The sequence below is a fragment of the Augochlora pura genome, chromosome 10 (assembly GCF_028453695.1).
Source record: "Augochlora pura isolate Apur16 chromosome 10, APUR_v2.2.1, whole genome shotgun sequence".
Taxonomy (NCBI): Eukaryota; Metazoa; Arthropoda; class Insecta; order Hymenoptera; family Halictidae; genus Augochlora; species Augochlora pura.
In genome coordinates this window covers 30,329,982-30,345,128 of record NC_135781.1, presented here as the reverse complement: position 1 = coordinate 30,345,128, position 15,147 = coordinate 30,329,982, and the positions used below count along the sequence as shown (strand labels likewise).

At 44.6% G+C, this 15,147-nt stretch overlaps 2 protein-coding genes across 2 annotated transcripts in view; one reads left to right on the top strand and one right to left on the bottom strand.

Annotated features, from left to right (window-relative positions):
• Nucleotides 1-15,147, top strand: part of LOC144476050 (lachesin) — a 374,265-nt gene that overhangs the window by 231,073 nt on the left and 128,045 nt on the right. The gene's annotated exons all lie outside the window — the stretch shown is intronic.
• Fuctc (alpha-(1,3)-fucosyltransferase C) lies at nt 9-11,503 on the bottom strand. The gene is made up of 4 exons (XM_078192607.1): nt 11,362-11,503; nt 7,524-8,105; nt 2,837-3,131; nt 9-1,163 (listed from the first exon to the last, which is right to left on the bottom strand). Exons 2-4 carry the CDS (start codon nt 8,074-8,076, stop codon nt 809-811), a joined length of 1,203 nt encoding a protein of 400 aa, XP_078048733.1. The 5' UTR covers nt 8,077-8,105; nt 11,362-11,503; the 3' UTR covers nt 9-808.

Here is a 15,147-nt window from a genome sequence, read left to right as displayed (position 1 = left end):
CAGGGTATCAAGTGATTAAAAGAAAAGCCGACGAACGTGCTCCGTTAGGTTTTATTCGACTTGGCAGTCGCAGTTAATCTTTTCCACAATCCGGCGACGGTGCGCCGGCGTTGTCACGGCGCGGCAACAAATAACTTTCTATATAAATAAATTCATTTCAGACTGAACAAGCTCGATCACACCCGACGAATACGCCGGATTGATCGCCGGCTGGCGAGTCAATCGCGGTTAAGGCTACTCTGTGCGCTTAAAATTACCAAAGCATGGTTGTATCTTTGGAAACGTACCCGTTTGTACTGTAATACGCGTAGGCGACGAGGCAATCGAAATACAGTCTCGCCCGAATGCTCTGTCTCAACGTTGATTAGACTAGATTTAACGCACTTGCAGTGAACGAACGCGCCTCGAACAAGTATCTATAAAACTCTCGTATTGAGATCTAGTAAGCTAACTCGTAGAAAAAATTCGCCGGTAATACATTGTAGAAAACACCGTGGGTTCCATCGTCGTAAGAAAATAATTGTTCCTCGATGCGAAGAAAAGACTCGGGTCTCGATTGGTCTCGATCCACCGAGGACTCGAGCAACGCAGCACGCTCCTCAAAAATTTCTTGGAGTCGTTTCTTCACTAAAACCAGCGACTCGCTGACAGTCTTAGCGATCGTTGGCCCTCGAATGACGGAACTCGATGAACAGAATCGATTCCATCTAAATTCATAATAGCGAACATATAACAGAGATCGTTCTCGCGAGGTCTAACCAATTTGTACCGCGTTCTCGTTTTTTTAAATTACGAAACGAGCTACGGATCAGCCTTGGTTCTTCAGCATGTTGCCCGTGAGGTACTTCTCGGCGCCCATGAGCTCCTGCAGCGGGCACTTGTACCAGCTGTACCACAGGGAGAGGAATTTGTAGTAGCGGGGCCCCGACTGTTTGTGAAGAAACTCGCAGAGGTTGCAGGCGGCCCGGTGCGCGCTTTTGTCGACCCTGTAATGCTTCTTCCACTCGAAGTACTTGGCGTACTCGCGGCTGTTCTTCATCAGCGCCTTCAAGTATTTGGCCAGCTCCTCCGGCGAGTCGAAGTCCAGGGCGTCGATGTAGGAGCCGGGCGGCGCGAATACGCTATAGTTCGCCCCGCCGTAAACGATCGGCACCAGGTCGTAACTGAAATCCCAACCGGAAAGTCCAGCTTTAGAAATCCGAGCGCCGACGTCGATCCGTGGAACTCGTTCACGACTTCGACAACACGGCATTGTTCGTCATTCGGCGACGGCGTTAAACCGGGATCTAAATGCGACTAACGCGTGCGTTGCTCTGCGATAATGGCGAGAATGAATTTATCTGGACGTATCGAAATTTTTATTCGAATCTGTGCTTGTTGGGTTCAATTCTTTTCTATGAAGGCGACTTTGAAACAGGTAAGATGAAACTGGTTACTTTGACCGACTTAGTGGATTTGGGTTATCACTATAATTATAGTGATATAATTCATCTAGACTCTGCTCTACGAAAATGGCAAGAATTAATTTGTCTAAGCATATCGACATTTTTATTGCGATCCGGGCTCGTCGAATTCAATCCTTTCCTATAAAAGCGACTTTAAATGAAATAAGGTGAAACTGGTCATTTTAATCGACTCTTGGTAGGTTTTGTGTTATCACTAAAATTATAGTGATTCGAATTTATCTGGACAATGTGAATTACAATATGAATTCTACTGAAGGAACCTATTCAAGCGTGGATAATTGAAAATATTGACAATGAATTTTTTTCAACACAGACAAACCGAAAACTCTGCACATTTTTAAACACGACGATAGCTCACACTTCCGTCGACGAAAATTTAGGGCATCGTTATTGTATACCGTAATTTGCATCGCGTCTCGGTTCGGCGAGCCTCGCGAGACGCGAATTTCACGGGGAAATTCGCAGTGCCGATCGACAGACACGGTGATCTGTAGCAACTTTTTCCTCCGCGTGCCTATAGCTTCTCCGAACGTCGGCTTTCTAATAGAAACTAGTTTCGCGGTATCGGCCAAGGTGTAGTCGACTCTAAACGGAGGTTCTAACGGCTGCCATAACCGCAAAGAATGGCTCTTTCTCTCGTAGAAACGTTAATTGACGTCTGCGTTCTCCCTCTAAAAAGAGATTGCCGATACAGGTTGCGGTCGCAGCGGATGCGTTTGTCGAGCAACTGCTCCGAGAGAAACTAGAAAAATTGTCAGCGAGATAACAGTTCTGTGTACCTATCGCTCTTTTAGTCTTCGGTTTGCTTTAGACGACGCGAGTTTGGTGTCGCGATAGGCGTTTAGTTATTCGATCTAGATAGAGTTATTTCTATTCGGAGGAACAGGTTCGATGAATTATTCCGATTTCGAGAAGAAGAAATGTAGACGAATGAGTCTTCGACGCGAGAATGAGTCTTCGACAATCGAACGAGTCTTCGACGCGAGAATAAGTCTTCGACGCGAAAATAAGTCTTCGACGCGAGAAAAAGTCTACGCGTCGCAGCGTCGACTCGTCAGAAAACGGATCCGCTGTAATCGCAACCGTGTGCGAGCAAAAAACAGACAGGGGCGCGCGGGTACCTGGAAGAGGGAAACAGCGGCGCGGGTGGGAGCGAGATTGTCAGAGGAATTCATTCGCAGCGCGGGCACGTGTCGAAACAATTCCGGGATCCCCGGATCGGGGCCGGCCATCGTTTACAGGCGACTCGAAATGAGTTGTCGTTCGGGATCGGCCGGCGAATTGCGGGCCGCGCGCGCGGCATGCGACTGACAATTTTATCGGTGAAATCGTCCCGAGGAGGGGAGAGGGAGAGGGGGGCATTGTTTTACCTGAGCGGGTTGTATAGCTTCTCGGTTACGTAATCCTCGCATAGAGAGTTCTCGAACGACAGGTAGAAAAAGTAGTTGGGCTCGGCGACCACGCCGAAGCAATCAGTGTTGCGGGGACAGGTGTGGTTCCCGCATTTCCCGTAGACGTCCACGCCCACGTGCTTCGCCAGCTCCGAGATGTACATCTCCCGGCCGGACCTCGCCTGGCAATTGCTCACGAACCATATGATCGGCTTTGTCTTCCGTTTGATACGCTTCCACAGCTGGTTCGCCGTTTTCGGGTACTTCCAGTCACCTGCGCAGACCAATCGACGCGTTGCATTCACTGATTGCGATCCACGAGACGTTTTCCGAATCGATCGTTAATGATAGTTCATTTAGAGACATAATGAACTTTACACTTGTCGAATGAAATATGTCAAATTTTTTTTTTAATTATAAGATAACCAGAGTAGAAGGGTAAAGGCGCTTTGTAATTCAAAAATAACCACGGTAAAAGAATAAATATACTTTGTATTCTAAAAATAATCACGGTAAAAGAATAAATATACTTTGTATTCTAAAAACAATCACGGTAAAAGAATAAATACACTTTGTAATGCAAATATAACCACAGTAAAATTTCATTAAAATTTAATATTCCTTATTTGGCAAATATAACGTTAATTATGCCTGAAAATAAATCAAAGGCGCAGCAACTGGCCAACTCGCAGTAACGTCGAACTGTTATATAAATATAAAATCGCCTATCTCAAATGTGATACTTTAACTTGATAAAATTTTAGATATAGTTTACGTGACAATTAAAGTGATAATTGCACTATATATATATGATCTATATACAAAATAACGAAGTATCACCTAAAACGAATTTCCCCTCTTAAGATCTGAACAAGACTGATTTTAATAGTAAACGTACACAAAGCCTCATCTTTTGTCCAGCCCGAGTAATCGCAGTTTCACTTCCATTTAAACAATCGGCGGGACCAGCCGGTCTGCCAAGATGCTGGCAATTTGTTTTATGTTTCAGACGCCACGAACGAGTGGGCTCGTCCCGTAAAAGCGACAAAAGCGGCACGGGCGCGTCCGCGCGAGAAAGTGGGCGTTAATGTCGGCAACAGTTAACATAGCTGGCGACGACGTTTTAATTATGACGTTTCCACGGATGCTTCTAGCGTTGCATAACGCGATTACGCAAAAATGTTCTCGCAACCTGCTTGCCGTTTTCCGGCGGCGGGTTGCACCTTTCTACTCTGCTCTTGCTCGCTGGAGAGAACTTCTTTAAACGCCGCGTTGCCTGATACGTCAAACAATCGTAAATCGCGGGAAACCATCGCTATTCCGTTTTTCAAATAACATTTAGACAATTTTGTATCAAGCGCTACTAAACCACGAATGACGAGTTGATAAATATTCTATAGGGAAATGCTTTTTAAAATGACAATTAATCGTTAAAGAAAATCTGAAACCGTTCATCTCGCGTTATATAAGAGTTTGCCATGTATTCTAATTTACCTAGTTAATTGATAATGATCCGATTGAATAAATAATCGAATGACTTTCTCGTAAATAAGTTACTGTTACCTTATTCGTAAATAAATTATTCGCGAACATCGAATACCATTCTCAATCGAAAAACCCATTTACGAATAAAAGCAGCGCTTGTCCGCGAACAATGAATAGAATGTTTATTCTAATTTAATCTTCCTCGATCGAACTTCCCAATTTTTATCGACACGGTCGCGATGGCGGGGTCAAAATTGCCCGGAAGCGATCGTCGCGGCGGACGAAACCGCTTGCAGCCGAACCGCGTCAAGAACAATAAACGCGCGTCTTAATTTTATGGTCGCGCGTGCGGCGGCTTTAATAGCGCGAGCGGGCGGGCGAGCGAGCGAGCGAGCGTGTGCGCGAGGTAGAACGGGATTAATTACACGGTGGCTCGATTATGAAGTGCGCGAGACGGAGCACGGTACACTCTAGAGGCGGGAGAGGGGGAGGGGGGAGGGGAGAGGGAACTGCGTGGCGGATGCAGAAAGAGAGTGGTTTTCGCGCGGCGCGCTCCGCTGAAAGGTGAAGAGCGAAAAGCAAACATCTTGAATAATCAATGCGAGGCGGGAGCGCGGGAACGCGGGAGCGCGGCGGCTCCTGGATACTTCGTGACGAACGTTCGTTTAAATCCAAACTCTGAGAACCACTTGGAAGTTCGCGTTCTTGAGGGTTTCGACAGCTTCAGTGGCAGTCACTTACCCCGGCCGTGGTGTTTCGCTTTGGCTCCGTCGCCGCCGCGATCCGAGCGAAACAAACCGGCAAACGGACAACGGGCAAAAATCGCGCACGATTCGAGGCTCGAGATCGCTAAATACCGACGGCGCAAGGTTTGTTGCTGCCGCGTGCCTGCGAGGAGGGATGCGAGGACTAAATTCGTTCGCGGCAAAAAGATAATGGGCTGCGTTTAACCAAGGACCGCGACTGATGGAGGTTGTTGCCTTTTTGCGGGTTCGAGCGTCGGACGTCAAACGCGTTAATAGCCCTGGTCTCCAGCGAAAAACGTGTTTCTAACGGGTTGCTTAATTCGCGGTATTACTGGGCGGACGCTCTAACGCGTGCGAAACTATCTAACCGGGACTTTCTGCTAACTCCGTCGGAGTTACGCGCTTTTTTTCTAGCGAACGCAAGACGATTTTTTACTACTTCTTAAGGACGCGGAGAACAGACGATTCTATGTGCAAGAGATCGCACAGTGCATAAAAATTAAAAGTCCTTGGTTCGTATATTCAAATGCGCGTGTGTACACGTGTAATTTAAATAAACAGGTATACCATACAGTTGGACAAGAAATATTATCCAGATAAAAATAAATGATAAAAACTAGGTGTTAAAATTATATTCGAGGCTGTCGAATAAATATTCGCTCGAATTAACAATTGTTTAACTAAACAGCCATTCGGAATAATTCGAATAAATAGAATAATTACTGACAAATAATGAATTATTTGACTAAACAGAATAATTCACGAGCACTGTTAGACTAGAATGTACGACTAAAAGGAATCCATACGCATAATTACCTCGGGCAAATATTCATTCGAAATAGTTTGAATAATGTCCGACTCTGTTACACGTGTAACATATTAAATGCACGGTCGGGAATGTATTTTTAATAAACATCGATAATAGAATACAGAATAGTGAAGCGTGATCAATAGTAACCAACAATCCGATTGGAAAACGAAAACACATCGGTTCTATTTGGACATGTACCGTGCACAATGATGGTTACACGGGTCTCTACAATGCTTCATTATAATATCATAAAACGCATAATTACACGTATATTAAGAACACGGATATTTGGTTGGCCGGTGTACACGGTTCGCAGAATGTACGCGCACACGTGTTCTTTCAACGCACGGTTCGAAAATCGTAGACGAGCCGAAACGGCTGTGTAAACGTATAGAATGCGAACGATAACAAAGTGAGCGTGAACGCGTGCGCGATGGTTACGCGAACGGGCTAAATCCGATCGACGCGGAGCGTGATTCAGCGCCACTTATTCCGGTGACAGGGGCTATTTTATTGTACGATTTGCGTTAAATATAGTACAAACCGATAGACACGCCTCGTCATTCTAAATCTCTTATGCGCGGGAACGAACGTCCCTTGTGCGCGGCTTCGTTTCATGTCTGAATAAGTGGAAACGGCCGGCCATGATCGGCCGGCGAGCGAGGTCGAATTTCAATTGTCAAAAGCAAAATTCACTTCGCAATTCCAACCAGCTCGACACGATAACGAAGATAGCGATAAATAATGGAAGTAGTTAGTTAAACATTTCTGACTCGTTGAATTTGTTTTAATAGAATGTTGAAAAACCGCAGGGCATTTAGCGAGTGTCTGCCTTCGAATTTTAATATTTTATCGACCATTTGGTCGTAAACATTTACGTTCTACATAACGTTAGCATTAAACGATATTTATTTGATCTAATATTTAAAGTTACACTTCAGTAATAGATAAGGAATTATTGACAACCGATTCACTAAAAATTCAGTAAAAAGCCGATTTGTAGGCTGCCGGTCGGTAAAGTGTTAACAAATCCACGGAACTAATTATCGTGTACATTTATGACGCTAAACAAATTTACTGGCTTCATTCCACTCTGCAGCTTTTGCAATACCTCATTCTTTCGATAAAAATATCATGAGACGCGGTAGCGTCTCGCGCCAAGTAGCTGAGTTATAGCTATAGCGCGCGCGACGCTGCCAAGGATAACTATCTTTGACTAGAACGGCCGAAAATTTCAACTGCGATTTATTCTTTTCAACCGCGTTGTATTTAATTTTAACGATTGTTATTCTCTATCCTTGCGACGTCCGAGTAGAAAACTCTTTGCACTCGAAGCGATATCAACTGGAAATCTAAAATAATTTTTCTGGCTTCTAGTATTTTCATTTTATACAACAAAATTCATTGCATGCATATGACATTGAGTCTCGTGGCTCATGTAACAGTTAAACTTTCTACAATTGTTTCAAATCTAAGCTTCGGCAATATCTATAAAAATAATTTTTCAATGTATCGCAACAATTTTAATGGCGCCGCTGAGTCGTCACTCGAGTGCAAAGGATCTTTGGTAATAAAATATAAATCGATAATAAGCAGAGAAATATCGGCGGGCTAGGTCGGTTACCTGTGCGATTGTAAATGTCGGGCCAGGTGGTGTCGGGCAGTGGTGCGACCAGCCGGCCGGTGGCCGTTTCCTTGATGGCCCCGTAAGTCCATACGACGTCGCTGTCCAATCTGTACGTCATCGTCAGATTAAAGAAATCCTCGTAATAGTGGTTGAGCAGCGGCCGATTGGCCGGGCTCTCCAGATTCACGAAAACGTACCACTGCCGCGGGCTCCTACTCGGCGGCAGGTCGACGGACTGGAGCTCGTTGCTGTGGAACAGGAGCGCGTCGAAGTCCGTAAGGTCCGCGTAATTCCTGTCGTGGGTCGCGTAACAGTCGCTGACCGGGCAATCGTGGAAGTCGTTGCCCAAGTAAAAGGTCTCGTCGCCGAACATCGTGTTCCAATAAAGTATCTTCTTGGTGGTGTTGGTCAGCGCCCGGTCCGCCGTGATGAACCGTCTGAAGGTCACCGCGCCGTACACCTCCACGTTGAAGTAGAACGCCAGCAGGTACACCGAGCAGAGGGCCGTGACAACGATCAAACAGTTCCTGCTGATGATCCATGATCGCATATCGGCGAGTACTCTGGTACGCCCCTCAGCTGCAACCAACGCGTATCAACGTTCAACGAAACTCGCGCCAGACACGCGAGATAGCCGAATTCGAGCCGATAGCTTAATAGACGGTGGCGATGGGATTGCTATCGGAGCCACTCGTTTCAATACGATTCCGCAGACCAGCCCGGCCGGATGTGTATACGAATGCCGGCGATTGTCGTTGACGTCTCCGTCGACCGGAAGTTTGGGAAGTCGGCTACGATTCGGTTGTAGACGCGTTACGAGGAACTGGAGACTGCTCGCGCCGATCGTTCCGGATCGGCGGGAAACGAAATAGTGGAATGCTAGAGGATGACTAGAACGAAGGCTCGCGATACGATTTATAGGACAGATGCGTAGTTGATAAATGTCGAGGGCGCGCTCCAAGCGCAGCCGGAGTGTCGATAAGTTCGAATGATAGCTGATTTCGAGTCTGACTCGACCGTTTACCGGCGGGTACCTAATCTACGCGGCACCAGAGCTCTGGTCAAACAGAGGTAAGATAAGGACCTGTGCCTACGTGCTGTTCAATCGATGAAACGACAGCGGAATGAGTTTTCGAAGGGTGAATCGATCGGCTCGGTGAAAAGGGAACCGTCAAGGTCGAATTCGGTAGGTACAGCTGCTGCAGTGCACACTGCTCGGCTTATGTACACGGATCGTTCGACGTCGGGCGAAACGATTCCGCGGGATCTTTACTGCGTATTCGTGAAAACATCGTCGCATAATTACGCGGGTAAGCGTCCGTCACGCGTCCGTCGAGACGACGGTGACACCGTTCGCAAACGGAATGTCGTCTTAATGGTGTATGCATAACGACTGACGGCTAACGCTAACGGTATTAAAAAAAAAAAAAGACGAAGCTTCCTGAATAGTTTAGTTTTAGCCTGTTAGCGACGAATTTAGTACCTGTCGAGTTGCAAATCGTTTCGCAAACAGGCGTCTAACGGCGGGTGAATAGACATCGAGCGATTCGCGACGGTAATTGTAGGTTCATCGGCAGAAACGAGTTTCTTCGTAGTTGTTACATAAGATTGCAGTAAAATAATTTTACTGAGATTAATGGCAGAAGACGAGAAATGTAGAGTAAATGAATAATACTAAGGAAACTAGAAATGATAAATAAGAACAATAATAAAATTATAGTTGTATAGTATAAAACTCAATGAACAAACTAGTTTATTCGATTTGCGGATAATAGATTGGTAAATAAATTCAACATTGCCTAGGATAAATCGAGCAAAAATAGCGGAATGACTGAACGAGACGAATTACTAAGACAAACGATTATGACAATTATAGCGACCTTAAAAACCTTGGAGATTATAATCTTGAAAGAATAGCATCAGCTGCATCGGCGAAAACAGGGTAATCGGACCTCAAATATATCATCGACGAAATGAATAAATAATAGCGAATCAAAGTTAACCCTTTGGGTACATCAGGTGATACAGTGGTATCTTTAAAAATGCAATCGCTGCTGAACACTTAGGTTCCTTAGGTGGCCCAACCTGCGCTCGAGCGCGCTATAGATTCGCGCGAGCTATGGGTGCCAAGCGCAAGGAGTTCGGAGCGAAGACTATCACGATCGGCCGTGTCGAGGACCGTTAACTGCGCAGGTCGGCGCCGCGAGACGGTGAAATTACGCAACGTGTCGATTAAAAAACGAAAATGGGCCACGAGATCGCCGTGTTTCCGTTAGATTAAAAGTTACTCGTTCGGCGCGGAACGAGCGCGGGAACGACACTCTCTTCCGCTCTTATCCGGTCGCTTTAATCCGCGCGGGCCGCGTAACGATCGAAAATTCTAATTAGCGCGGCACTCGACTCTGTTCGAGGTTCGTTAAAAATCAAACGATACCACTCTTTCTCCTCGCCGTCTCCGCGGGCTAAGCGAAACCGAACCCGAACGGGGAACGAATCGGATTTGCCGGGGCCGCGACGCAGCACTCGAACGCCATCGCCGCCAATTTTCCGAGACGCCGGGAACGCGACTGTCACGTGGCCGCGGACGCTTATTAATTTGATCGGCGCGGATTCGCAGCGACTTGCGGATCGATTCCGGAGGGGCCTCCGAGATAATTACCGTGTGGAGAGATGCGCATCGATGACGGTGCGAAAAAGGATTCGTCCGCGCGTCAAATCGCCGGTGTCTGTCTAACTAATTAATTGAACCACCTGGCTTGAAAGCGTCGCGCGAATAAATAAGACAAGTACGGTGCATCGTCCGATAACTTTCAATTACAAAAGTGCTTTAAATCAGTTTACAGAGTGCATTAAATCAATTTACAGAGTGCATTAAATCAATTTACAGAGTGACAGAATTCTTGATAATTACCTAATTAAGAATTGATGTTGCACCACCGTAGCGATAAGACGTGTTTACACGTGAGTGTCAACGAGTTATGTCCCGTATCAGAGGCAGAAGGAAATGTCGCAGATTACGATAAAACATGCGATTATATATTTTAAGACGTGGCCATGACGACAGGAAAGTGCTACTGCGTCTTATGCAAATATAATGCAGCTAATGCATTACGCCTGAATAATAAGGACTAGATGGAAGCGTTTACTAGATTGTACAATCGCAATTGGTGGCATAATTCATCGAATTAGGAAGCAAGCGTGAACAATTTCGAACGATAATGTTAATAGCGTCGCGCGCGGCAAAACAAGACGGACTAAAACGCGAACGTTTTAAACTGGTAGCAGAGTAAACTACTGTTGTTTATACAATAGTTTTGTTAGTTACCGCTAATGCACGAGTAAAATTTTTGTCAAGACTGTTCGCTTAAAATATTGTTCAAGTAACTCCGTTCAAGGTGTCCATTGATTATAGGGTTACAAGCTGAAGCAAGAAAATTAATAAAGAACTGTTTATTCAGTAAAACAGTTTTCATATATGCGCTTTAAAAATATCTCAAGGATTCCGCGAATTAAATATTTCACCGATATTAATCTAAACTTTGATATATCCAGAAACCAGGAAGGTACACGGTACTACATTTCTCAAAAGTCTTTTTAAGGTTCCGAAACATTTTATTTGACAAGTCATAAATATGTATCGTTATTCTCACGAATTTATTGACTCGATTCAAGTAACCCACGTCAATGACGCGTGATCGGATTAAACTTGCGTTCGAGTTCAAGTTTAAATTCCAACTACGAATCAGCGTGCTCGTGCAGAAACTGTTGATAATTTTAATCTTATATTTGTCATTTGCCCTAGAAATCGAACACTGCGCAATTGGGGAAATCCCACCTTGACGTTCGCGTTTCCGAAGGCCGCGCAGATCCTCGTGATCGACGACGACGGTTCGTTGCTGGCGAGACGTTCGGTGAGAGATCGAGCCGCGACCGACGATCCCGCATCTTCCCCGTGAGATGGTCGGTCATCCAGCCTCTGTTCAGCATCCGGCACTGCTGGCTCGCGGCGTTAAATCCACACGCATATCCGATCGGATTGCCGGAAGTGGCGTACAGCTATGAGCAAGCGTGTGCACCGCGGCGTCCACCTGACTGCGCTGTCGTAAGCCAACTGGTTCGAAACGCGGACCGTGTCCATCGCGAGCCAGCGCTGGTTCTGACGAGGCGGCTTGTTTCCCACTGCCGCACCCGGCCATCGGCGTGGAACAGTCACGAAATGCTCGGCAAGAGACCGGTTTACACGGGCGACGAACAACGACTCGGCTCGGTAAGGATCGGATCGAATCGCACCGGCGAAAGTCTTCGGCGCGATTGCACGAATCACGAGGTACATCCCCACTCAAAAACGACGTTCCTCGAAATGCGCGGTTTCGATCGAACAAGCATGGTGCTCCACAACTGAGCCATTCTCGATTTTACCGAGCGAGTGTAATAAGCAGCCGAGACGTTTGAATTAAAAAATTCCTTATTTTAGGTTTCTCTCAAGCGAAACTTTTACCATCATATTTCTCTTGCTTCTTTGATTAAGGTAACATCAAATATGATATAATCGCGGTCATAGTCGCTTGCATAGTAAGACGATATCCGAGACTTTAAATGCTCGTACCACAAGCACCTGTGGTCGCGATTGTACGGTGTCAGTTTAATCGGAACTAGGTAAATAAGATAAGAAAGGTTTAGTGAGAAAGAATGGAGAGTGGCGGGGATAAAGTTTTGACAGTGGCGTGGAAATCTTTTGGAAATTCTGGAGAGAAATAAGAATATATAATTATGTGATCAGTCTAATAAGACGAGTCTGAAAGTGTATACTATTACTAGGCTTGGTATTTAACAATCAATACCTTGGACATCAACGTCGATTGCGCGAGGACTGTGTGCAGTCGTTCGTTTCACACTTTCCGACTCGTTTGTTTGCATAGAGATAATAATAGAGATAGAGTACAAAGAGTTAAACATTGAAGAGATACTGCGCTGTAAGAAGGAATGATTAAAAAAATTAAGACGAGACTATCTCTATTATTATCTCTATGCAAACAAACGTTATTTTATCGCTAAATTCAAAATAGTACTTTTAAATCACAGTATTTCTATATTATTTCTATATATAATTTATATTTAGTATATTTTACGCATATGGCACTGAGTCTTGCGAGACATAAGAACGACACTGAGTCAACACATTTAACAATTTTTTAAAATATCAATAATGTCGACGATTTAAAAATTAGTTCGCACGTGAATCGAGCGATCGAAGGATCCACCCGAATCAAGAATCAAAGAACGAAGTGTCCTATTCGTTGCTCATCTCTGACCCAATTCCACATTCCTGATTTCTGTCGCGACACGGATCGCAGGCTCGAGATGCAGCATTCGTTGCAGACTATTGCACAGAAGCTGCGATGCTCGACGACACGAGGATGGAAAAAAGTGTCGAGACTGTTTTGAGCGTAGGTGTACCAGGGAACCTCGAAATTGGAAGGGTCACGTGGCCGTCGCGCATGCATAATATTAAACCGATCCGTCTTGATCCGGGACAGGCTCGCCGACAGCGGAGGGCGACGCTTTCCTGCGTCGACAAGAATCACCGACAACCACGGGCAAACGTGACGCATCCAGCAGCTGCAAGCCCCAACTTGTTTCCGGTAAAACGATTCCGCCTCCCCACCCCCACCCCCGACGATGTAAAAGACCGACCCCCCCTCCGCACTCCAACTTTGTCCCTTTAAACCCGCTCGCCGGTCGCATGGTCCGTCGACCCTCGATATCTCTATCCGCCGATGTTCCATCGGTTAGTTCTTTGCACGTTTTAACCCCTTCTTCCGCGACTTCTTTCACGCTGCGTTGATTAGCACTTATTTGTCTTCAGCATTTTTCTTGATAGGATCAGATAAGATTTTTATTTCCTGTATTGGTTTTACTTATTTCCGTTTCTAGACTTTGATAACAAGAGAATTCAATGTTATTTCGATTTAGAAGATATGAATAACATTCATATTATTTAGTAAATGTTGCACGACATCTTTATCATAAGTCTGACTCGTTGTCATAGTGCAAGGGGTTAGAAAAAGATATAGAAATTTCATGGGTAATAATAATTACAAAATTCACAAAGGAGCTCGCTAGGAAAGTGTTATTTGCTTATTAATGTCGGCTGAAAGTGTATCCAAGTGAAAAATCCAAGTTAATGTAATTTTGCAAGGTTAAACCCAATGCCGGCCATTGTCCTTGTTTTAAAATAAAAATATTCGATTCTAACACCGATTATAGCAGTAATTTTAAAACTATTCCCGTCATTGGAAACGTCAGTGTAAATGAAGATACGTACCTGATACTTATCTGACAACGCAGCCGGTAAATCACCTTTTGTATTACGGTGTAAATGTCATTGTTCACGTAATTCCATACACTTATATGTCGCGTGATGAAAATGTGTTTGATTAAAGAATTATACGATAGCAGATGACACATCCAACGAAGTGCAACGGTGAATTGTGTAAACCGCACATTCCGGCTAAAGTTATTTACAACCTGCGCTGCTCGATAAGAGCGACACACATATCTTCGTTTGTAATGATGTCTCCAATGAGATAACAAATGAAATTTCTTTTACATAACGACATTGACTGATATTATTATCTAAATACGTTCTTTATCTATTGAATAATGTTTCCTTAACGTTCTGCGAACAGACCTTGTAAATAAACGTTTCTTCAATTCATTTTTCTAAGAAGTTTATAAAAAAAACAGCTCCTCCATTAAATGTTCGAAAGCGTTATTTATCGCTGTATCGAAGTATTTAGGTAAGTGTTTGCACCGTGTTTTATTCGATCAATTTGTTCCGAGGAGTACGCGCATTTAGGGAACGGATGTTTCAATGATCGCCGCCGAAAGTACGCGGGCGGATGCGCGCAGCGGAGAATGCAGAATGTCAATGACCAAAATCCACGAGTCGCAAGGCCGGAGTCAAGCGATGATTCACAAAGGCATCGTGCGCGGAAGGTCAGACTAATGATTGATGGACAAAGAGACGCGACGGCGTGCTGGTCGCAATGAACGCTCGTCTCAATTCGTCTGTTTTGGCACAGATGTTTTCAGTGCCTTTGACCCTTGAACAAAACGTTAATACGATAAGCAGATCCTTACCGAAAGTTTCATCAAGTGCTCATTAAACATCTATGCAATAGTGACAAAATCCAATGGCCTTTTTATCTTCCCTTTATAGCGTTTTAATTGACGAAGTCATTTGTATTTTCAAGTTATTGTTTACTAAGACGTGTATAATTTACTGACCGAATTTATCGTTCTAATGATTTAGAGTTAAGTAAATAATATAATTTAGTTATAGTATAACTTACTCCTCTCGTCCTTTTAACATTACGGAAAGGTTAATATTAAGGGAAAATTTTCGAAAATCAGTCTTACGCCTCTACGATTTCGAAGCAATAATTCATTAACGATGTCTAAAGATAAGAATTTTGCATAAAGAACCGCGCCCCACTTAATCGCATACCTGCCTGGAGCGTAAATCGAATTGCTGTGACATTTAGCCGAGGTGCTCGACCGCGAGCGTTTAATAATAGCGGTGAAAGGTTACCGCGTTCGCCATCAGAATTTGCCCCAT